This window comes from Schistocerca serialis, chromosome 3 (genome assembly GCF_023864345.2).
Source record: "Schistocerca serialis cubense isolate TAMUIC-IGC-003099 chromosome 3, iqSchSeri2.2, whole genome shotgun sequence".
NCBI classification, from domain to species: Eukaryota; Metazoa; Arthropoda; class Insecta; order Orthoptera; family Acrididae; genus Schistocerca; species Schistocerca serialis.
The window spans coordinates 22,927,681-22,952,451 of record NC_064640.1 but is presented as its reverse complement, the minus strand read 5'-3'; the positions used below and the strand labels follow the sequence as shown (position 1 = coordinate 22,952,451).

At 44.2% G+C, this 24,771-nt stretch overlaps 1 protein-coding gene and 1 pseudogene across 1 annotated transcript in view; both read left to right on the top strand.

Annotated features, from left to right (window-relative positions):
- The window catches only part of LOC126470667 (latrophilin Cirl), a 781,142-nt gene that overhangs the window by 309,906 nt on the left and 446,465 nt on the right, over window positions 1-24,771 (top strand). Inside the window, exon 3 of the mRNA XM_050098661.1 lies at window positions 7,027-7,135. Within this exon, the coding sequence (XP_049954618.1) occupies window positions 7,027-7,135 (109 nt within the window). The remainder of the gene's footprint in view (window positions 1-7,026; window positions 7,136-24,771) is intronic.
- Window positions 8,421-8,538, top strand: LOC126472065 (5S ribosomal RNA; annotated as a pseudogene).

Sequence of the window (24,771 nt, the reverse complement as noted above, 5' to 3'; positions counted from 1 at the left end):
TAATGTACTGCATTCGTGGAAGTACCTCAGTGTACCAATAGCGCTCTATCTTGTCATAGCATCGGTGGTTTCACGTGAAAGTGCACTGGTACTTAAAAAATTAGCAAAATGGCGGTTTCTGGCAGTAACCACTGGTGGTCAAAGGGTTACGGCAGTTTCCCACATCTCAGTAGGTGAATACCAGGTAGGTATCCATGTTCCGCCTCAGATATACGCCACGCAAACATTTAGAAAACTTTCTCACACTTGAACATAGAATTTAGTAAACACTCGTAGAAAAAGGGGTACACTGATTCCGTCCTGGGAGTGGGAGTGGGGGGGGGGGGGGGGGGGGAAGAGGAGACTGAAACTGACCTTTGGCGGTCAGTCACCTCAAACCGATAATCAGCAGCAGGAGCAGGAGCAGGATATCTTAACAGAAGTTTTGACATCTGTCAAGTAGTTCATTTTCGTTTTCAATTTAAAAATCAGCGTTACCTGTCTAGTGAAATTAATGTACTGTCGTCCAGTTTAATTAATTGGTAACAGTTGTATATTCCGTCTTCGCTCGAATGTTAAAACGTGTATTATTCATCCGGATATTCATTGGCATCATATACTTGTCCTGGCAAAAATGTCAGTAGCGCATATTACGAAACGTTAATGACAAAGGTACAAAAGACTTGGCCGGTGAGTCGTGTGGCAACCCTGGAGAGCCCCTGCTCAACATTCCATTGTACGCTGGTACTCAGCCTCGCCATCATTCTTCCTCGCGGCCCCCCTCATTCCCATCACGTTCATTTGTTTTGTGACCTCCGATACAAATCACGATTTTATTTATTTCTCAACTTTTATTACATCCGTTTGTACTTTCTGTTTTTCAGTCAGCAAGGAAACGTTTGGGTGAAAGAGTAAGGCTAAAAATATTACCCGGATGTCAATTTTTGGAGGCTTTATATGGACGTGAGTTGACATTCCCCATCGCTTTTGGCGCCAGTGAACTACTGTGGCTTCTACAAGTCTCGTTCATTGGTTGTGTTTCAATTTTTTATACATGTGACGAAGTGGCAGCACGTACACATCGTTTATCTCACAACTTGTATCCTTCCTACATCTAAATTTTCGCTAGTATTTCGTAAGTAATGGAAAATTCAAAGTGCCCTAATATCGTTTCTATCTTGCCAACACCGGTCGTATGAATTTAGAGAATTCTGCCCAGCAAACACAACCTCTGTCATATCGGAACTTCGTTAATTCTACCGTCCCTGACGTGACTGGAAATGTATTAAGAGGAAGTTATACCTTCTTAGTCCGGCTTCGAAACATTTAAAAATAAACTATATGCGGTGCAAAACATCTTTCTTCGTACCGCAGGAAATGCGTTGAGCATCTGTCTCGCACATGTTAAGCAAATACGTGAGTAATCGCGTAAATGTACTGCGAAAATTTTCTATCATCAAACATGGTAAAGGCCCCAGACCGACTGCCAGTCATACGAGAGATAAGTGAACGATCCCTTTTATTGGTGAGTTACATTTCTTCCAAATCTTCGCGCACGATTCACGCTGTTAAAACAGTAGGCATGTTTAAAATTATTTATGTTTCGAAGCAGTGCTCAACACAAGAAATAAACACACCCACGGGAGCTGACGGCTTCCGTGCGATGAATAAAGCTATTATCGCCGATCGCAAAAAGTCACCCAGTCGTCTACAAAATGAATCGCGTAATTTCATTTCATTAAAAAAAGAGTGATTGTGTGTTCCCGAGTATGTTGTTTATTTGGGAATTATTTGCCGCGGCGCAGCCCCCGCGCGTTTGATAAATATTTTATTGCGCGTCATGGCCGTCACTTGTTATTCCAAGCGCGGCCGCGAGTCATACGCTCCCCGCAAAAAGCGATTGTTTCGTGATCCTCATCTGAATTTGGCCGCCCAATTATTGCGTTCCGGCAACGCGGTGCCCGCCGAGGCTGCCTCGTAATACAGGCAACATCGCCGATATTTCACAAAAGCTCGCCCACTAGTCGTGATGCCTTAGGAGAGAATTGTTTACCGCACAGCGGTTTTGTCATCTGTCCGCTGACTGCAGCTCACCACGCTGTGCTGTCGTGGGCAGGTCTCTTCGTGTCTGCACTCTAAATCTGATTGACAGCCTCTGCAAGTTTCATCCCCCGCCACACTTCCTTCCATCACCAAGTAAACTATTCATGCCTCAGGATGTCTCCTCCCAACATGTCCCTCCTCTTAGTCAAGTTGTGCCATAAAACACTTTTCTCGTCAATTAGATTGAGAGTATCTCTTCATTATTTACCCAAGGCAGCGAGGTGATCTTCAACACTCTTGTTGGATTACATTTCAAAAGCTTGCCTTGCCTTCTCTTCCTATCTCTACTGTTCATCGTCCACGTTTCACTTCCACACACGCAACAGTAGAGAAGGATACTTCCGTATTACACTTCTGATCACTTAAATTTGTATTCGATGTTAACAAATAGCCGGCCGGGGTGGCCCAGCGGTTCTAGGCGCTACAGTCTGGAACCGCGCGACCGCTACGGTCGCAGGTTCGAATCCTGCCTCGGGCATGGATGTGTGTGATGTCCTTAGGTTAGTTAGGTTTAAGTAGTTCTAAGTTCTAGGGGACTGATGACCTTAGAAGTTAAGTCCCATAGTGCTCAGAGCCATTTTGTTAACAAATTTCGCATCTTCAGAAACGCTTTTCTTACCATTGCCAGTCTACATTTTATATCCTCTCAACTTCGGTCATCATGAATTATTTGAACACCCAAATAGGAAAACAATTCTTTTAGTTTTAGTGTTCTTTTTGGCTGATTTAATTCGGCTACATTCCATTACCAATGGTTTGCTTTTGTTGATGTTCATCTTATATCCTCCTTTCAAGACATTAACCATTCCGTTCAACTGATATGATGTCTCTGACAGAATTAAAAATGTCGTCTACAAACCAAACACAATTTTTACTTCTTCTCCGTGTAGTATAATCCCTTTCCCAAATGTTCCTTCGGTTTCCTTCACTGCATGCTCAGTGCACATATTGAATAACGTGAGGGAAAGTTCACAAACTTGTCACTCCCTTCTCAACTACTAAATCTTTGTCATATCTTTCAACTCTGTGAACTGGAGTTTGGTTTCTGAATATGTTGAAAAAACGTTTGGCTTCCTATAGCATATCCTGCTAAAATATTGAAGCAACCAGATTTTTCTTTAATCAGCACTAATTTCTTTCTTCAACGACTATGGAGAGCCCTGGGAAAGTCGAAATAATAATATCGCGTTTGCTAATTTTACAGTGACTTTTTCACAAACAAATAAGAGTATTCCGTAAATATGATGACACGCTAGCTGTACAGCTCGTGTTCCACCAAATTACCGAAGGATGCTAAAAGTTCGACGTCTTGTCGACATTGTCCTCAAGAGTCGAGGATAGGAAAAAAACTGTCCGTTGCTTCTCCAAGAATCCATCCCGAAATTCTCGTGAGACCACGGAAAATTTAAATTTGGATAGGTTTTGAATCCTACTTCTCTTGAAATAAGCTTCTCGTGTATCGCAGGGTCCGTTACACGATGCTTAATCCGCAAACTATGAGAAATTTGCAGTGTATCTATTTGTATATCAATAGACTAAAGATAAAACTGTGCTCCCAAATGTACATGGCCACTTAGTAATATGCTTGTACTAAATGTGCCAGTGACTTCTTAGTAAATGCTCCATATTGTTTACAGCAGTGTAAGCGGCTCGTTGTCGAGGCGATGGTTCATCCATTCGCATTCAGGTTGGTCGCCTTCTGACTGGAAAAATATGCATTTGTAAAACCCAGTATTGCAGTTTCGAGCGTTCGGCGATTATAGAGCGGAAATAATTGCGCTTTAGCACATTTCGAAGCCTAACAAACATTTGACATGACGTAATACAGAACTTTGTTTCATCGCACTGTGTTCCTGATAACAATTTCTTGTGCATATTGCCATCTTCGAATTGCATTGTGTGTTGCTCGTATTGTGTTCAACATTTTCTCGCATCCGTAATATTGGGTGGGTTTACAAATCCATATTTGTTTTTGTTTCATATAAAGCAGACAGTGTCGTAGCACGGTTTTTCTGTGGACACCTGTCTGTTTGTTCCTGCATACGACCCACTGCGAACTGCTCGGTTAAAATCCGATGTCAGTATATTGCTCGTACTCTACTCTATTTCTGGTCACATCCGTTTTTCGTACTTTTTTTGCGCTTAAGGGGGGCAGGACGTCAAACGGGCCGACTTGGAGCAGATGAGGCACCACACGACATTTTATTTTCTACTGTATATATTTATAAAAATAAATTCGTAAAATTTTGTCAGCATGACCAGGAAGGATTCAGGATTCACACTCATAGCAGTGGAAGTGCAAAAACATAACAAAATAAATTTTTTTTAGATATGAAATTTCATCATTTTTTTTCAGTTACTGTTGGCTGCATTTGTTGCTATAGGTATATTTTTCTTCACAAATAAGAGAGAGTCTTTGATGAATTTTGCACAGCACACAAACCATACTTACAGGTGTATGAAACTATAGAATTTTCCAAATCTATTAAAAACTGTGGTAAAAATTGAGATAATTAACTACAAAATTTGATTTTTTTCTAAACATAAAGTTTAAAACGCAACAACTCATTCATTTTTTCATAAATTAAATAGGTTCTACAGTTTCAGACACCTGTAAGTATGGTTTGAATGCTGTGCAAAATTCATCGAACAGTCTCTCTGACTTATGAAGAAAAGTGTACCTATAGTCCCAAATGCAGCCAATGGTAAGTGAAAAAATGATGAAATTTCATATCTAAAAAAATTATTTTGTTACGTTTTTGAACTTCCGCTGCTTCGAGTGTGAATCCTGAATCCTTCCTAGTCATGCTGACAAAGTTTTCTGAATTAACTTGTAAAAGTATCGACAGTGGAAATTAAAATGTCCTGCTCCCAGTCGGCCCGTTTGACGTCCTACCCCCCTTAATGGAGAACTCCGAAATTTTCGTCGGAGTGGGAGGAAGATTCTAGCACATTGATTTCTTATATGAATGCTCGGTGTCCGTTCTTTCGGGCGTGTTCGAAAGAACGTATACGACGCGTACATAGGACTGATTCGCCTTGTTGGGCAATGAATCCACAGCCTTCAGTGCGGATGCACTTGACGTTCGACCTCCAGCGATGAGCAGGGAGGACGTGGCAGGTGGCGCTAGGTGCGAGTGTGAGGCAGCCCGCGCAGGCACGAGATCCCGTGTTCGAGTCCTGGTCCGGAAAATATTTTCACTCCTCGCCGCTGATTCCGCATCAAATCCTGGTGCATCTAATATCGTTAGTTCCTTACTTTTCCTGTCTCCCTCCTCCAACTTCAATGTACGTAACACTGATTTCTGCTAATGTATGTTATTTGTGGTACTTCTTAATGATGTGTAAACACATTTGCGTCACTACTGTTGCACTTTTAGCATTTGCAAAGAAGAATGCTTTAGTCACTAAGACTGCAAAGCATATTCAGTGGTCAGAAACAACACCGTGAAAGCAGAAATACATACACATTCCGTGACACGATGTAATAAACCTGAATACCATTTGTCTCAAAAGCTGCTAACATGGAGTTCTTCATTAGATGCGAGGAAGTATGGAAAATGGACGCGAGCAAAAATATAGTAGTATAGAATCCACCGTGGAATAAAACCAAATATGGAATCATTATACCACCTATTACGACAGATACGAGCAAAAATCAGCCGTAATATGAGCGACACATTTACAATGCATTTCAAAGAATGCAATACTAAACAGAGGCCGTAATTAGGAACGCAATGTGATGAAATTAGCTTATGTTTACTACGAAACGAAAACAAATATGACAGACTTTAAATTACCCAGTAAGAAAATGATATCTACATCTACATCTACATCTACATCTACATCCATACTCCGCAAGCCACCTGACGGTGTGTGGCGGAGGGTACATTGAGTACCTCTATCGGTTCTCCCTTCTATTCCAGTCTCGTATTGTTCGTGGAAAGAAGGATTGTCCGTATGCCTCTGTGTGGGCTCTGATCTCTCTGATTTTATTCTCATGGTCTCTTCGCGAGATACACGTAGGAGGGAGCAATATACTGCTTGACTCCTCGGTGATGGTATGTTCTCGAAACTTCAACAAAAGCCCGTACCGAGCTACTGAGCGTCTCTCCTGCAGAGTCTTCCACTGGAGTTTACCTATCATCTCCGTAACGCTTTCGCGATTACTAAATGATCTTGTAACGAAGCGCGCTGCTCTCCGTTGGATCTTCTCTCTCTCTTCTATCAACCCTATCTGGTACGGATCCCACACCGCTGAGCAGTATTCAAGCAGTCGGCGAACAAGCGTACTGTAACCTACTTCCTTTGTTTTCGGATTGCATTTCCTTAGGATTCTTCCAATGAATCTGAGTCTGGCATCTGCTTTACCGACGATCAACTTCGTATGATCATTCTATTTTAAATCATTCCTAATGCGTACTCCCAGATAATTTATGGAATTACCTGCTTCCAGTTGCTGACCTGCTATATTTTAGCTAAATGATAAGGGATCTATCTTTCTATGTATTCGCAGCACATTACACTTGTCTACATTGAGATTCAATTGCCATTCCCTGCACCATGCGTCAATTCGCTGCAGATCCTCCTGCATATCAGTACAATTTTCCATTGTTACAACCTCTCGATACACCACAGCATCACCTGGAAAAAGCCTCAGTGAACTTCCGATGTCATCCACAAGGTCATTTATGTATATTGTGAATAGCAACGGTCCTACGACACTCCCCTGCGGCACACCTGAAATCACTCTTACTTCGGAAGACTTCTCTCCATTGAGAATGACATGCTGCGTTCTGTTACCTAGGAACTCTTCAATCCAATCACACAATTGGTCTGATAGTCGGTATGCTCTTACTTTGTTCATTAACGCTCCAAGTGACGTGCAGCGACTCGAGCTGCGTGTATGAGTTTGAGGCTACATGTAATGGTTGTATGTTTCAGATGATGCGGCCGCTGAGGGTGGCTCCGGCGCACCTCACCCTCTCCCTCCTGCTGCTGTTTCTGGCACTGTCAGCGCTGCCTGTGCAGGGCAGCGCGCGAGGTGGAGGAGGTGAGTACTCCAAAATACACTCGTTGGCCGTCCCCTGCATTCACTTGGCCCTGGCGTTCCGAATTTATGGAACTGGCTGTGGAATTCCTAGGCACACGAACATTCTAATGCGCTTCTAGAGGTTGTACTGTTCCATGACAAATGGGATCCTCTCTGGTCAGAGGACCTGCCGATGACAGTTATGTGGCATAAAAATAACTCGATGCCGCAACAAAGCAATGCACTTTACACCATCGAAGTGGTTAAAGGTACTGTGAAGGTGGTGAAGCGATTGTTGCAGTTAACGTTGGTTGTACAAGTATCTGCAAAACAATGAAAGGGCCAACAGCAGATTGGCACAAGGCAGTGTTCAGTTTATATGGGTGGTAGGGGCGCAATGGCACATATTTATACTGATAGTGAGGGCAGTGACTGAACAACGTTACATCAGCATTTACTTAATTTGCAGACTAATAATTACAGCTATTACGAGTAATTCTGTCAGAGACAGCAAAGGACTTGGAAGAGCAGTTTAACGGAATGGACAGTGTCTTGAAAGGAGGGTATAAGATGAACATCAACAAAAGCAAAACGAGGATAATGGAATGTAGTCTAATTAAGTCGGGTGATGCTGAGGGAATTAGATTAGGAAATGAGACACTTAAAGTAGTAAAGGAGTTTTGCTATTTGGGGAGCAAAACAACTGATGATGGTCGAAGTAGAGAGGATATAAAATGTAGACTGGCAATGGCAAGGACAGCGTTTCTGAAGAAGAGAAATTTGTTAACACCGAGTATAGATTTAAGTGTCAGAAAGTATTTGTGTGGAGTGTAGCCATGTATGGAAGTAAAACATGGACGATAAATGGTTTGGACAAGAAGAGAGTAGAAGCTTTTGAAATGTTGTGCTACAGAAGAATGCAGAAGATTAGATGGGTAGATCACATAACTAATGAGGAAGTATTGAATAGGATTGGGGAGAAGAGAATTTTGTGGCACAACTTGACTAGAAGAAGGGATCGGTTGGTAGGACCTGTGTTGAGGCATCAAGGTATCACCAATTTAGTATTGGAGGGCATCGTGGAGGGTAAAAATCGTAGAGGGAGACCAAGAGATGAATACACTAAGCAGATACAGAAGGATGTAGGCTGCAGTAGGTACTGGGAGATGAAGCAGCTTGCACAGGATAGAGTAGCATGGAGAGCTGCATCAAACCAGTCTCAGGACTGAAGACCACAACAACAACAACAACAACAACAACAACAACAACGAGTAGTATGTTTTTAGGCTGGTTAGTACCTCCAGGTGCCAACGGTCTTGCCGCAGTGGTAACACCAGTTCCCATCGGATCACCGAAGTTAAGCGCTGTCGGGCTGGCCTAGCACTCGGATGGGTGACCATAGGATCTGCCGAGCGCCGTTGTCAAGCGGGTCGCACTAAGCCCTTCTGAGGCAAACTGAGGAGCTACTTGATTGACAATTAGCGACTCCGGTCTCGTAAACTGACACACGGCCAGGAGAGCGGTCGGCTGACCACATGCCCGTCCATATCCGCATCCAGTGACGCCTGCGGGCTGAAGATGACACGGCGGCTGGTCGGTGCCGTTGGGCCCTCATGGCCTGTTCGTGTGGCACAAGCAAGCCATTTACGTTCATTTTCCCCTGGGCAGCAGGTCCAGTATTGAAGTGTGGACACGTGGGTGCAAAACAGATTGATTGTACTGATAAGCTCAGTCCACGACCGTGCAGAAAACATCAGCTAGTAACTTAGGTGACGTGTTTGCAGGACAACTTTTAGACTCGGAGCAAAAAAGTAACCCACTGGAGAGGGTAGGTATTAAGGCACCACTTCTCACGAAATCTGTACCTATACCCTTAAAACGCTGTGTGTATTTTTTGAATTTCAGTTGCATGTCTTAAACTGAGTTTGATTTTGGATCAACTAATTTGTAACTGAAATTTACTAACAGTTGTCTGGACGTGACTGCAAAGGCAAGTCAGGCGTCGACGATGCAGAAATAACGGGCAAAATTTACGTGGTGCAGCAGAAATAATAAGTGATACTACTTCAAATGAAAGAACGTATTTCAGTCTGTATAGGTTTGCGTAATTTTGGGGAAGTGGCTCTCTGTTAGGAGAAAAGGCGATAGGTTACATTTTGAAGTTGCATGATAGAGTGGGAACACAAAAACTGTGATGGAAGCATAAAGTGGAATTACAACTAAAGGTGACACTGTGGTTGAATGCCCATTTTAGAGAAGGCTTGTTACATCGTATGGATGCAAACGTGACGAGAAATTTTGCCATTTTGAATGAAATGATCTGTGCAGGCTGTAAAATCCTTTTTATTAAATGCCACTATCGGTTTCGCGTCAATTGAAGACTTATCCTCAGGTGGTCTGTACAAAATTAATAACGAAGAAAATTTTGTAAAGAATTTTTAACAACGATCTGAAGAATAGTGTGTTACTAAAAAGTAGTATTGTATAGTTGTACGTGAAGAGTACTCACAGGTTTTTTATTAACAAGTAGGAGCGTTACTAGTCTACAAGTTTTTTAGGGCCGTTTGGTCTTCATCCAAGTGTTATTTCTATAGGGTCTGCTATCCTCTTCATTTCAATTATAGGCTACCGCTCTTAGCACGCTATTTGGTTTATAACCTGGTGTTCTTCAGACCATAGTTAAGAATTCTTTGTAATTTTTTTTCTTATTAATTTTGTGCAGATCGTCTGAGGATGCGCCTTCAGTTGACGCGAAACCAGTACTCACTTTTAATATAAAAAAAAGTTACAGCGAGTGCAGATAATTTCCTTCAAAATGCGCAAGTTTATTTGCGGTTGGCCGCAATTTAAAATAACATGGTCGCGAAATTTTGAACTTGGTAGACAGTCAATAACGACAGGGCATTGCCTGCGACGCAAATAGTACTATGATCTTGTTAGGAGCGCTCTATCGAGGCTTCAGAAATTTGTAAAATAATATACTGTTCCAGTGAGTGAGTGCAGTGTTCGACGAAAATGAGACTGTTGGAGTGACAGATACGAGTGCTGGCAGGTAACCATTGCCTTTTCAGAATTACGTATTTGCCCCACTCTTAAACTTTTCGTGTGGTTTATCTTTTCGGTACCGCGACACTTGATGCGTATTTCGTGCCATTCGTCATCAATAATGTTTGTCATATAGCTTAACTGTCAGATATGTAAATCGTAATTACCTCGGAGCCATGTTCATTTCCATTGACTGACGAGTCTCACAAGTCTTGTTCTGTGCTAGCCGCGTTTATCCGACGACATACGTGATCGTTTTGATATATCCCCTACCTATCTTGCGTCGTCGTTGCTCTCTGTAGGCCATTGAATCATATTTTCCCGTACATCTGAAACAGGCAGAGTCGTAACTGTCGCTAACGTGTACATCGGCAATCGTAAACTCGAGGCATTCTGTGTCGGTTGATGTGCACCCGTATGTACGTCCGAACTAGTGGTACAGGACCCTTACCTCTGTCCCCGGTCGTGGGGACGGCGGCAGCCAAGTTAAAAACGGCCGTTAATATGAGTGACGGTACCCTTTGGAACGGGCGAGCCTCCGGCGCTCGACCGTAATGCCACTCGCTGAACTGGCTAAGGAACGGTGCACCGGAATAACTCAATTCCACGCCTCTCGCGTAAACAGCAAGCTCCGCTAAAATTCCGCCCGTGTTGTCTCAGTGGCGCTGCATATTTATAAGCGGGCAAATGTGTTCGAATTTGATTAGCGTCGAGTTAGAGCGCCAGTCGACTCGGCTTCATCAGCGGCGCGCCGCGTCCTGAAGCCCTTTTGTCAGGGGGAGGGGGTGGGGGTGGGGGTGGGGGAGCGATGGTACAGAAAAACGCCGCGCCGCGCCGCGGGACAGTGGAGTGGGGGTTACTAATGCATGCCAGGCGGCGGCAACCCCATACTTGTCACGGCGATTTACGGCTGCGCTGCACAGGGCCTAGAACTGGGCTCTTCCTTCTTTCATACATAAGCAAATGCGCGCCTGAGCTGCAGGAGCTGCCTCCACACGCCGCTATCACGGCCTCCGTCTATTCTCTCGGCTGATAATTCCTCTCACTGGAACAGCCTCGCACAAACTTTACGTCTTATCCTGCTAGATTCTTACCATTTAGCACCTCAAAAAGGTGAGATGTGTTACGCAGTTCGTAATCCTTCGGGCTTATGACAGCGTCTGTTGTGCAACTGAATTTCAAGATACACATTTATACTACAGGCGTGCCGCATTTCATTATGAAAAAAAAAGCCAGCGGCAATTCGTTAGATATTTTACAAGGAGACGGCACGATCGTGGGGTCGGGGATTTGTCCGAAATTTTGTGTGGTGAAAGACGACCACTAACACCTCTAGTGGTTAACATATTAGGACGCACTACTTTGAAAATCCCGGGAAAAAGCAATCCAAAGTTTCTTAGGTGCCTTATGAGTGTAAAATGTTTGTCCATTGCCGACCCGCCGTCTGGCCTACATGATTAGCGCTCGGACCCTTACGCCAGAGGTCTTGGGTTCGATTCCACCTGCGGCACTTTTTTTTCTTCTGTTGCTTGCAAAATTGCAGCGCATTGTCACAGAAGAATCGTGAAATTAATTCCCGGGGAGATTGTATAAAAATTCATTCTATAATTCACAGTCAGTTATTGTCACCAATATTCCGAGAAATGTTTCAATGTGCCTGGTTTGCCTCAAAATTATCAGAAACTCGAAACATTTTCGTAAATGTTAATGGGGCATGTTTTTGTACAGATTTATTGCAAACGCCCTGTGATTGAAAAATATCCGCCTTTACATGTTGCGCAAGATGTCGCAAAAATTATAGCTTTGTTTGTTTTTACGATAATTACCACTGTGGTTCTTGTTTTAATTATGATATGTATAAAAACTAAATGTTCCCCAATCGATTTTGTTATTCTGATTAAAAACCCAATGTTTCCCCTCATATAATTTACAATCAAAAATGGAAAACCCACAGAAAATAATTTTTATTCAATAATGTAACAAATTTGTTAAAGATAATGTACGTTTGCAAAACCTTCTGAATTATTGGTGGAATAAAAAAAGAAAATGAAAGAGATGAAAAAAAAGTGCAAGAGGAGGAATCGAACCCGAGACCTCTGGCGTAAGACTCCGAGGCCTAAACATCTACGCCAGACGGCGGCTCGGAAATGGACTAACATTTTATACTCATAAGGCACCTAAGAAACTTTGGATCGATTTTTCCCGGGATTTTCCGGGTAGTGCGTCCTAATGTTTTAACCACGTGAGGTGTTATGGTTCAAATGGCTCTGAGCACTATGGGACTTAACTTCTGACGTCATCAGTCCCCTAGAACTTAGAACTACTTAAACCGAACTAACCTAAGGACATCACACACACCCATGCCCGAGGCAGGATTCGAACCTGCGACCGTAGCGGTCGCGCGGTTCCAGACTGTAGCGCCCAGAACCGCTCGGCCGGCTCGTGAGGTGTTAGAGGCCCTCTTTGACCACACAAAATTTCGGACAAATCCCCGACCCCACGGTCGTGCCGTCTCCTTGTTAGTGTGTCAATTAGTGTAGCTAAATGCAGATGGCAGAAGGCTACAGTTTCAGCTGTACAAATGATAACAGAAGCCCAAAACACACGCTGTTGATGATAAACACACGAAGTTAAACACTTGCAGAGGGAATAACGAATGTGAACGTAACTACAAATACTAGGACCGCCTAACTAGATATATAACCAGCACATATCGCTTACGGTATTTTGTACCGGTTGTTATCTCTCTCTCATCCATATTTCACTCACGAATGGGGAGTTAAAAAAAAGTAGTGTGCTTTCATGCACATTCTACTCTCTTACTTTGTTTTATAGTTCTGCGAGATAAATAGGACCAGAATTCTACTATCTGCGTTGTGTATCTCGAGTATCGGGTCTGTAAACATGCAAAAACAGCATTTCGTGAAAAAGAACTTACTTTTTTTAATCTAGCTACGCAAGTTCCCTTACGTATCTGTATCACTCGCGTGATGATTGAACCAGGTGACCGCAAATCTGGCAACGTGCCTTAATTCCTTAGAATTTGCGATGTAGTGTGGCCCCTTTTGCTGCACGCACCTGCACTACACTCTTCTAGAAGTCTGGTAGTTCGTCCACTAGTCATTCGGGTATGAGATTTTTTAATAGTCACATTTAAGTACGACAGACACTCAGTGTTTTAGGATAATTAATCTTATTACATTAATTTACTGGCGACGCGTTTCGACTCAATAGTATTCATCCTCACGTATCAAAGATGATGTTGCTAAGATCCTCAACTAGATTATCGCTAATTTTTGTTGAGTTGCGAGGGTCTTCATTTGGTCGAAGTCGCAGATCTCCGTAAATAGAAATTAAATAACTGTATAGTTTATTTCTTGCGAAAAGGATGTGTTCTGTGTAAGTATTTTTCGTATTTTGGTGGTGACTAACGTCATATGGGTCTTCAGGATGCATCTTTCTCTCAAAGAGAGGCTAATTTGTTCATCCGTAGCCGGCCGTAGTGGCCGTGCGGTTCTGGGCGCTACAGCTTGGAACCGAGCGACCGCAATGGTCGCAGGTTCGAATCTTGCCTCTGGCATGGATGTGTGTGATGTCCTTAGGTTAGTTAGGTTTAATTAGTTCTAAGTTCTAGGCAACTGATGACCTCAGAAGTTAACTCGCATAGTGCTCAGAGCCATTTTTGTTCATCCGTCACCGTAGAATGTTTGACCTCGTTGACGGAACCACAATCTATAAAATCATCATCGTAGACAGCTTTCATTCTTGCTTCAACGAAGCGGAAAGTCGACCGAGTTACATGCATGACACGTAACACCTCAGCCAATATTGAGGACAGAATAAAAATATCGGGGGCATTACTTTTCAATACTCCCTCGTACGCATTTTCAGTTTCTTTGTAGAATGGCATACTGAAACTAATGAAGGTCCAGGGAAGTCGTCAAACTAATGTTATTCGTATGCCTTGTTGCCTCAAAGCAGTCCCAGTTATTTCGCCAGTAAATTGTTGTAATGTTGTTGTCTTCAGTCCGCAGATTAGTTTGATGTTGTTCAGCAGGTTAGGGGGTCAATAATCCTTAAAAACTGTGGCTCGTTGTGGTACCAAATCACGAAAAACCGATATGTCACTATTGCTAATGATACGGATTAGATTTTTGTTTTTTTCTCCACTTCATATCACTTGACAAACCATTCAAAAATAATGTATAACATATGTGACTGAACCCCAGGGGCGTATGTGCCACGAGGCCTTTGATTCTCCACATTTAAAGTCAGTGATCATTATTTTGTGAGGCGTTCTTTAGCGAGGCGGTGGAAGTCTAACCCTTGTCCATCCAGATTTGTCTTTTCTGTGTTTCCTCTGCATCGCGTAAGGCGAATGCCAGGATGGTTGCTTCGAAAAGGATACACCCGATTCCCTCCATCTCAGATGCGCCTGTCGTCTCAATGTTAAACCTTAATCTCTCTTAGTGACCTGCATTCTGTCGTCTTCGCACATTGTAATTGTAGTACTGGTGGTGCCTGACACGACGTTTATTGATATCCATCACGTTTGCTTCAGGCACTAACGACGTTTCGTTTGTGTGAAGAGTACTGGGCATCCAAGATACTGAAATGGTGCTTGTCAATCAACCGTTCTACCAACCAGTCACATATATGCCAAGACTTCCAGTACACCCCGCCTTGGGGCGGCGGGTAATAATCAAATGGTCTGTACTTCTTGTTATGTCGTTATGAAGAGACCCTTCAGTTGTTTGTGCGTGCTTTCCACCAACCTGCACCGTCTACTAGAGCCTGAAAACTAATTCTGCTGTCAGCCAGAAGGCCAGCCTGTCGGAGTGGCCGAGCGGTTCTAGACGCTACAGTCCGGAACCGCGCGACCGCTACGGTCGCAGGTTCGAATCCTGCCTCGGGCATGGGTGTGTGTGATGTCCTTAGGTTAGTTAGGTTTAAGTAGTTCTAAGTTCTAGGGGACTGATGACCACAGATGTTAAGTCCCATAGTGCTCAGAGCCATTTGAACCAGAAGGCGATGGAGAACATACCATAATTTCCCGTCTACAAGTCTACATTACTCATTCTTCTCACTGAGAGAAAATGTTCCTACTTGCTATTTACTCAGCGGCATCAGGAACTGTGACTATAAATGAAAGTTTTGAATTTTAACTGATTTGATATATTCTGTAAAAGTTCACATACACAAAGTATAATAATATCCCTAATAGTAATATAATGCTAATAACAATAACCCTATCGGAAACAGCACTAGTAACAGTTCAGAGGCGACCTCTACGGGAAGTTCCAAGTGAAATGGTCTATCGCCCTGACTCCTAATAAGCAAAGTTAATTCCTCGCTTTCAGAGTGGAAAATAATCTCGCCACTTGCCACGCGGATTTTTCAACATTATGGGCGGCACACAAACAGTTACTTCCGTGCAATCAAAGCGATCCAGGACGGTGTGCAATCCTCGCGAGTTCACTTCCTACTTTTACCGAAAACGCATTCGAGTCTGACCGGCTCTGACGTCATCTGCGGCATAACGCAGGTGGGCGTTTGACGTGCGCGGACAGTATGTCTCGGTGCCAAGTGTCTGTTTCCACTGCCTCTCTGACTGTATATACACACATCAAAAAAAGTTTTGCATCACCCCGGTTCCCAGAACTCCTGAAGATAGACGTTGACTGTGGATATTGTATCACAGACATAGTCCCTTTGATTGTTGAGAGATGTAATTAAACCCGCCCAAAGATGTGCTGTTTGAGGCTTTCCCGGCGCTGCATCTACTTGATAGGTTCCCGGGAGTTACGCCGGATAATATTGTAGAAACCGCGCAATATTTCAGCGAGACAACTGCCCGCCATCCTCAGGTGCTGATGTCGCGTCGCTGAGAAGCTCGCCAATTTATATGCTGGCTTTCTAGAACAGCGGAGGCGCCAGCGGGGCATAAAGTCATCGAAGACCAATCGTAGACAGCGTCGAATACCAGAGCCCTCTGCTGGAGAATCGGGTCGCGGTCTGCGGAAGCGCGCCGCGGCGCGGGAAAATGCGGCCGGGAGCGACGGACCCCGTTCGCGCGCGCGATTTAAGCATCTGCGCTAAGGCTTCCCATCTGCGTTGACTCGGTGCGGTTGCTAATCTGTGGCTGACGATTCCTTAGTGCCGCCAAGGCTGGCTCCCAGGCTTTGCTCAGGTGAAACCTCGTGTCTCTGTTTATTAGGTCACTGCTTATACGTATTTCGACCGCCTCTTTGATGATGGAGTCCCAGTATGTGGAAGCATGCGAGAGGATCTTGGTTTCTTCATAATTCATGCCGTGTCCCGTGTCAAGGCAGTGTTCAGCAACCGCAGACTTCTCTGCCTGACCCAACCTCGTGTGACATTTATGTTCGTCGCATCTGTCTTCGACCGTACGACACGTCTGGCCAATATAAGATTTCCCACACTGGCACGGGATTTTGTTTATTCCTGGTCTCCTCAGGCCGACGTTGTCTTTAACGGAGCCCAGCATTGATTGCACTTCAGCTGGAGGCCGGAAAACACATTTAATCCGGTATTTCTTGAAAATTCTGCCCATCTTAAAAGACACGCCACCGACATACGGTAGAAAAACGAGCCCCGTGGTGTCCTCTGCTTCTTCAGGCTGTTCTTGAGGTTTGGAGCGTGCTGGTCGAAATGCGTTCCGGATCTGCTTCTCGGAGTACCCGTTCTGGGCAAACACAGAGCGGAGATGGCTAAGCTCTGCCGATAAGCTGTCCTGAAGATGGCGGACAGTTGTCTCGCTGAAATATTGTGCGGTTTCTGCAATACTATCCGGCGTAACTCCAGGGAATCTATCAAGCCGCCCAATGATGTAAACAACCATGCATGAGCAGCGCCTATTAGACGGAGGGGGTCCGACAGCCGATCAGTTCCAGACATTCCACCAGGAAGGAGGTACACGGCTTGTGTTCTCCGTAGTTCAACCATGCTTAGACGGTCAATACCGCAAATGGTTCGCGTCCGCGTTGTTCTTTTGTGCCAGGAAGGGCCCTCAACAACGGAAGTGTCCAGGCGTCTCAGAGTGAACCAAAGCGATGTTGTTCAGACATGGAGGAGATACAGAGAGACAAGAACTGTCGATGACATGTCTCGCTCAGGCCACCCAAGGGATATTACTGAAGTGGCTGACCGCTACCTACGGATTATGGCTCGGAGGAACCCTGACAGCAACGCCACCATGTTGAATAATGCTTTTCGCGCAGACACAGGACGTCGTGTTACGACTCAAACTATGCGCAATAGGCTGCATGACGCGCAACCTCACTCCCGACGTCCATGGCGAGGTCAATCTTTGCAACCACGACACCATGCAGCGCGGTACAGATGGGCCCAACAACATGCGAAATGGACCGTTCGGGATTGGCATCACGTCCTCTTCACCGATGAGTGTCGCCTTCAACCAGACAGTCGTCGGAGATGTGTTTGGAGGCACCCTGGTCAGGCTGAACGCCTTAGACACACTGTCCATCGAGTGCAGCAAGGTGGAGGGTCCCTGCTGTTTTGGGTTGGCATTATGTGGGGCCGGCGTAAGTCGCTGGTGGTCATGGGAGGCGCCGTGACGGCTGTACGATACGTGACTGCCATCCTCCAACCCATAGTGCAACCATATCGGCAGCATAACGCCGAGGCATTCGTCTTCATGGACGACAATTGCGTCCCCATCGTATCTTGTGAATGACTACCTTCAGGATAACGACATCGCTCGACTAGAGTGGCCAACATGTTCCCCAGACATGAACCCTATCGAACATGCCTCAGATTGATTGAAAAGGGCTGTTTATGGACAACGTGACCCACCAACCACTGACGGATGTACGCCGAATTGCCGTTGAGGAGTTGGACAATCTGGACCAACAGTGCCTTAATGAACTTGTGGATAGTATGCCACGACGAATAGAGGCATACATCAGTGCAAGAGGACGTGCTACCAGGTATTAGAGGTACGTGTGTACAGCAGTCTGTACCACCACCTCTGAAGGTCTCGCTGCATGGTGGCACAACATGCAATGTATTGCTTTCATGAACAATAGAAATGGCGGAAATGATGTTTATGTTGATCTCTATTCCAATTTTCTGTCCAGGTTGCATAACTCTCAGAACCGAGGTGATGCAAAACTTTTTTTTTTAGTGTGTGTGTATATAGAGCCGGCCGCTGTGACCGAGCGGTTCTAGGCGCTTCAGTGCGGAACCGCGCGACTGCTACGGTCGTAGGTTCGAATCCTGCCACGGGCATGGATGTGTGTGATGTCCTTAGGTTAGTTAGGTTTAAGTAGCTCTAAGTCTAGGGGACTGATGACGTCAGATGTTAAGTCCCATAGTGCTTAGAGCCATTTTTTTGTGTATATAGGGGCGTAGCGTACCGCCCAAGGGAACGCCCTAGGCACAGTTAGCAATGTCTAAATGGCCCCTTTCTTTGACACGTATGGCTCTGTCGCTTAACAATTTACAATCTTCTTAATTTTTATGTAAACAGAGTTAGGTTTGCTTCAATTGCCGGTCCAAGGCGTTGCAGTCATGGACTGTGCGGCTGGTCCCGGCGGAGGTTCGAGTCCTCCCTCGGGCATGGGTGTGTGTGTTTGTCCTTAGGATAATTTAGATTAAGTAGTGTGTAAGCTTAGGGACTGATGACCTTAGCAGTTAACTCCCATAAGATTTCACACACATTTGAACATTTTTTTTTTTTTTTTTTCTGAAATGGTTGCAGCTCGATTGTGTTTAAACTTTGTTTGCTAGAACTGTTAGAACGGAACCGACAGCAGAACATGACCTCTGAACTGCCTCGTAATCACTGTTATTTACAATAAAGTTTTGAAACTTGGTACGGCTGTATTATTGCATGAGTGCAATAGACTGCTACAATTAAAACTTCCTATTACAAATACAAATGATACCTCATCTCTAAATTTCCAAATTTCGTTCAGTAAATAATTTAGAAGTAGCTTATTGGTATCACATAGTTAATGCTTTTACATGACACTGAGGCTACATACGAATCTTCAGCTTTTTGAGTTGAATATTTAGCGACTTCAATTTTTCGTAAAAACGCAGATTTTAACCAAAATATTGATCTGATCCAGTTGAGACTTGTAACCTTTAATGGTGACATATATTTGTATATTTCTAGATTTGTAGTTTTATTATTCAGCGAAACTTATTTCTGTCTTAAGATTTTTTTGCCTAATGTATTCATTTGATCGTTCTGAGACTGCACAGTGTTACCATTTTTATACTGAAGCATACACTGACGAAGTTTGGGAAAGTTATTTTAATTTCAAACAGATTATGGTGCAATCGTTTGTGTGTTAAGAACAGTGGAGTAAGCCGGGGACACCCCAGCACAGCCGCTCGCCCCAACTACTCGTGTGCTGGTGAGGTGGCTCCAAGGACTCTCACAGCCTGTAGCTTGTCTGGGCCGCCTCTTGTCGGCACGTCAAAGGGCTGCGCGCCGAGCTGCGCAAGTGCTGTGGACGGCGACAAGCCTGCATCAATTGGCTCGCTGCATTCCTCCACTTCCGTCTTCTTTCCCTTTTCTGTGCTGTGGATCTCAGTTTTGGAGTGGACCGACGATTTTACTATTAAATTCATAAATCGGATGCAGGCCTTCTGCAAAGGGTCTTGAAATGTACGGTTTCAGTTTGTAAGTCATCCATCTAATCACTTCCACCGTATCTTTTTCTCCTTCTGGAAACTGTGGCCATCCACCACCCCTGTTTTTTGGGTCTTTGTTGCGTCTTCTTCTGTCTCGTTCTTAAGCTGACAGGCGCATCACAAGGAAGGTGGCACTTGCAATAACCATTTCGTCCTTTTTTTAAATTACGAAGCTGACACTGGTCACGATTGCAATTGCGGAGCGGGTCCTCGCGAGTCAAAGGCTGGCTAGGAAATGGGGTTGTGCATTAGAAGAAAAGTGCATTTCAGATAAAATCAGCGAGAAAGCGAACCGACATTTCACGAAGTTAGATGATATTGGACACAATATTATGCGCCTGACAACAGTAGGGACAACTTTCCCCACACAATGGCACATGTACACAGAAGAGCCAAAGAAACTGGCACACCTGCCTGATATCGTGTAGGAACCCCCCCCGCGAGTGCGTAGAAGTGCCGCAACACGACGTGACGTGGACACCACTAATGTCTGAAGTAGTTCTGAAGGGAACTGACGCCATGAATCCTGCAGTGCTGTCCATAAATTCGTAAGAGTACGAGGAAGTGGAGTTCTCTTCTGAACAGCACATTGCAAGGCATCCCAGATATGCTCAATAATGTTCGTGTCTGGAGAGTTTGGTGGCTAGCGGAAGTGGTTAAATTCAGAAGAGTGTTCCTGGAGCCACTCTCGCAATTTTGTACGTTTGGAGTGTCGCATTATTCTGCTGGAATTGCCCAAGCCCTTCGGAATACACAATGGGCATGAATGGATGCAGGTGATCAGATATGATGCTTTCGTACGTGTCACCTGTCAGTCACATCTAAACGTAACTGGGTCCCACATCACTCCAGCTGCACACGCCCAACACCATTACAGAGCCTCCACCAGCTTGAACAGTCCCCTGCTGACGTGTAGGGTCCATGAATTCGTGAGGTTGTCTCCATACCCGTACACGTCCATCCACTCGATTCAATTTCAAATGAGACTCGTCCGACCACGTAACATGTTTCCAGTCATCAACAGTCCAGTGTCGGTGTTGACGGCCCCAGGCGAGGCGTAAAGCTTTGTATGGTACAGTCACCAAGGGTATACAGTAGTGGGCCTTCGGCTCCGAAAGCCCATATCGATGGTGTTCAAATGGTTCTAGGCACTATGGGACCTAATATCTGAGGTCATCAGTCCCCTAGACTTAGAACTACTTAAACCTAACTAACCTAAGGACATCACACACATCCATAGCACCAGCAGCAATTTGCGGAAGGGTTGCTCTTCTGTCACGTTGAACGATTCTGTTCAGTCGTCGTTTATCCCGTTTTTGCAAGATCGTTTTCCGGCCGCAACAATGTCGGAGATTTGATCTTTTACCGGATTCCTGACATTCACGGTACGCTCGTGAAATTGTCGTACGGGAAAATCCCAACTTCATCGCTACCTCAGAGATGGTGTGTCCCATCGCTCGTGCGCGGCCTACAACACCACTTCAAACTCACTTAAATCTTGGTAACCTGCCTTTGCAGCAGCAGTGACCGATCTAACAACTGCCCCTAATACGTGTCTTATATAGGCGTTGCCTGTTTATATATCTCTGTTTTTGAATACAAGTGTCTACACCAGTTTCTTTGGCGCTTCAGTGTATAAAGTTCCCTGATCTATTACTACGATGCACTGAACACGATCAGGATCACATGATTGTAAAAATCTCACCAACTTCAAAATAGGCTGCCCGACAAAGAACCAAACGTGCCAAGGTCCATAGTATGGCCGGATTCTTTTGAATATGATGGTAATAAAGAGAGAACTTACCCATACCTAACGCTCTATAAACAAAGACCGCCGAGGGCGCTACGTCACAAGTTCGGCGAATTTCTTGACAGACGATCTGACGAGCACGAATATTGGCGACGCACCTTTACAATAATACGGCGCTTGTTTCGGCTTACCACGTGCCCTGCAGTACCACTATACTCTGTAATGTAGCAAGAACTTAAAGAAGCCAAATCGATTCCGGTGTTACAATTTATTCGAGAAAATGAGAAGTGGTGTGTGAGTGGGTGGGGAGACAAGACAAATGCGTAATCTCCGGCGTCCGGTGTCGCAGGGCGCACTGCAGAAGCGCCACTTCTGTTTTTATTTAACAGCGCCTCGTAAAGCGAGCAGCGCATTTCATCAAACTTTCTACCCTTAAGCGGCGGCGCTTGGGGCTTAATTTACTTAGCTTACTTTGTGCGAATGGCTTCTTTGAACCGGGTCACAAACTCGATAAGACCGCCGGAAAAGAGTAATGGGTTTTTGCCCGCTCGGGATCACTCATTTCCTGCGCACTGCGTGCGCTCCGTCTTAACGACTTTTGCATCGGCCTCGGCCCTTCGTACTGTCGCGGCGCGCAATTTACTGTTTTCGAGACAGATAACTTAATTCTGGGGGACCTTTGACGAATGAGCTTCTGTACGGCAACAGAGGCTACTAGGGACGCTGTGCGGTGTCTCTTCAGCCGGCCAAGTCAGAAACTGTTTCTGTTCGTTCACACACAGTTGCAAAAACATCTAGCTGTTTGTCTTTCTAGCTGCTACTGCCGTTAATTAGTACAGAATTCGAGGACAGTATGTTGCTTGATGTTTTAGTTTGGTGTATAAGCTTATTTCGGCTTTATTGCGTTCATCGGTACTTGTCCTGACGTTGTAGATGGGCGTGTGTCAACTTTGCGTAAACCATTATTGCTGTCTGTAGTAGTTATTTGTAATATTATTTTTTTTCAGCAGCGTTTTAAAATTGTTCAATAATTGGCTATTGCACGTATATTATAATACTTTTTACTTTCTGATATTTGTAGAAATTCAAGGTTGACAACTAGTTATTTATTTTGAGTAAACAACGAGCCGTCAACCTTGAATTTCCACAGCTCCCAGATAGTACAAATGTATTATAATATACGTGCAACAGCAACAGTAAATTATTGAACAGCTTTAAAACGTTGCTGAAAAAATAATACTACAACCAACAAATACAGACACCAATAATGGTTTACTCAGAGTTGATATATGTCCGTCTACAATGTCAGATGTCAGGACACCTACTGATGGTCCCTCCTCCCCCCCCCCCCCCGCGCCTTTAAACAAAAATATAAAATAAAATAAAAAATAAAGCCGAAATAAGCTTATATACCAAAATAAAATATCGGGCAGCATACTGTTTTCCAGTTTTCTACATAATGTCTTACTGTGATATAATATAGGCTGCAGGTCCAACAATAAAGGAAAAAAGCCGTTAATTAGCGTCGAGGGATACCACACTTGGATAAAGTGTAGGAGGGGACAGTTGCGCTGCAATGATTTCTTTGACGCCCGGCAGTGGGCGGTTGCTTCCACTGACCGTTTATAGTGCTTGCTAAAGGCTGTTTATGCATTTACTGTGTGCATCCTACCTCTATGAGATGGTTCAAATGGCTCTGAGCACTGTGGGACTCAACTTCTGAGGTCATCAGTCCCCTAAAACTTAGAACTACTTAAACCTAACTAACCTAAGGACATCACACACATCCATGCCCGAGGCAGGATTCGAACCTGCGACCGTAGCGGTCTCGTGGTTCCAGACTGTAGCGCCTAGAACCGCACGGCCACTCCGGCCGGCCTACTTCTATGAGAACCAACGTTGAGTCAGCACCCAGACAAGCAAAGATCAGTACATGCGGAAACTTCCTGAAGAGTGGATCATACGATACTGCGAAAGAAGTAACCTGATGAATAGATTTGAAAAATGGACTAATGCATTACAGAGTTTAATGTAAATTATTACTACAAATTAAAATAACTTGTAACTAGCTAACACAGTGTGTTTATAACAGGACGGAACGCATGTTATAGTGCCAATCATTTAATGAAGAGTAATTAAATAATCAGAAGTATGCAAGTAGAATATCAAAGAACCCGTAATTAATTAGCAGCTCTGCGACATTTAAACACGAGCTGCACTGTGACGACAACTGGCGAATAGTTGCAAGTCGCAGAAGCCCTCATCTACCATTGGCCACAAATAAACTTTTCGATCTAATAATACAAATTACATAGCAAAATCATATTTATTTGTAGCGATTTAGTACGTATTCGGCGTTTGCTGAACTCTGCTTCTCCATGTGTCAAAACTTTCCGAGGATAACACAATTACCATTCAGAATGATGGATTTTCGATGCGAAAACCGTTCAAAAAAGTGAAGGCTGTTCCACGAACAATGGAGAGACGCTTGTCGAGAGTCGGTAGGAGAAACAGAAAATCAAGCAAACTGATCAGGTAACACACTGGTGTGGAAGACTTAATTATTCCTGGAATGAAAATTAAATGGATATGGGCGGCACGTGTAGCCAGGCGAAAGGCTTTAGATGGAATAATGAAGATTTTTGCGGGATTTATAGAGGTAGTAAGACGAAAACGACGACGTAATGGAAGTTGGGCAGAGAGCAGGCAACGTACAGGAGCAACATGAGTATGTACAGCTGTCGAGTGTAGAGGCGTCACTTGATGTCAGACGAAGATGATGATCGTTCAGTTTCCTCCGGAAATGAATTTGTACAATCCGTTGCACGAATAAGACCAACGGTGGATTAAATCGTTCTCAGGCGTTGTGATATATATTTTTGCAGCCGTTTGCGTACGTGAACTTTTTGGTTACAGGTTCCTTTTACGTGAGCATATTCAGTCGGTCCTAACAGTTCCTAAGCTGATTTCATTCCTTGCGTATAAGCAATATTAGCGTAGTAACTACTGTGGCAGCTTGAACTAACAACTGTAAACAACGGATGTGCATTCGACCGTTTACTTGTGAGTAGACAGTGGTCAAGTAGTGGACGTCTGATCGTATTCTGTCATGAACTACAATGGAGCAACAATTCTAAATCAAGTTTTGAAGACATTCTCCAAATGATTTGAAGAA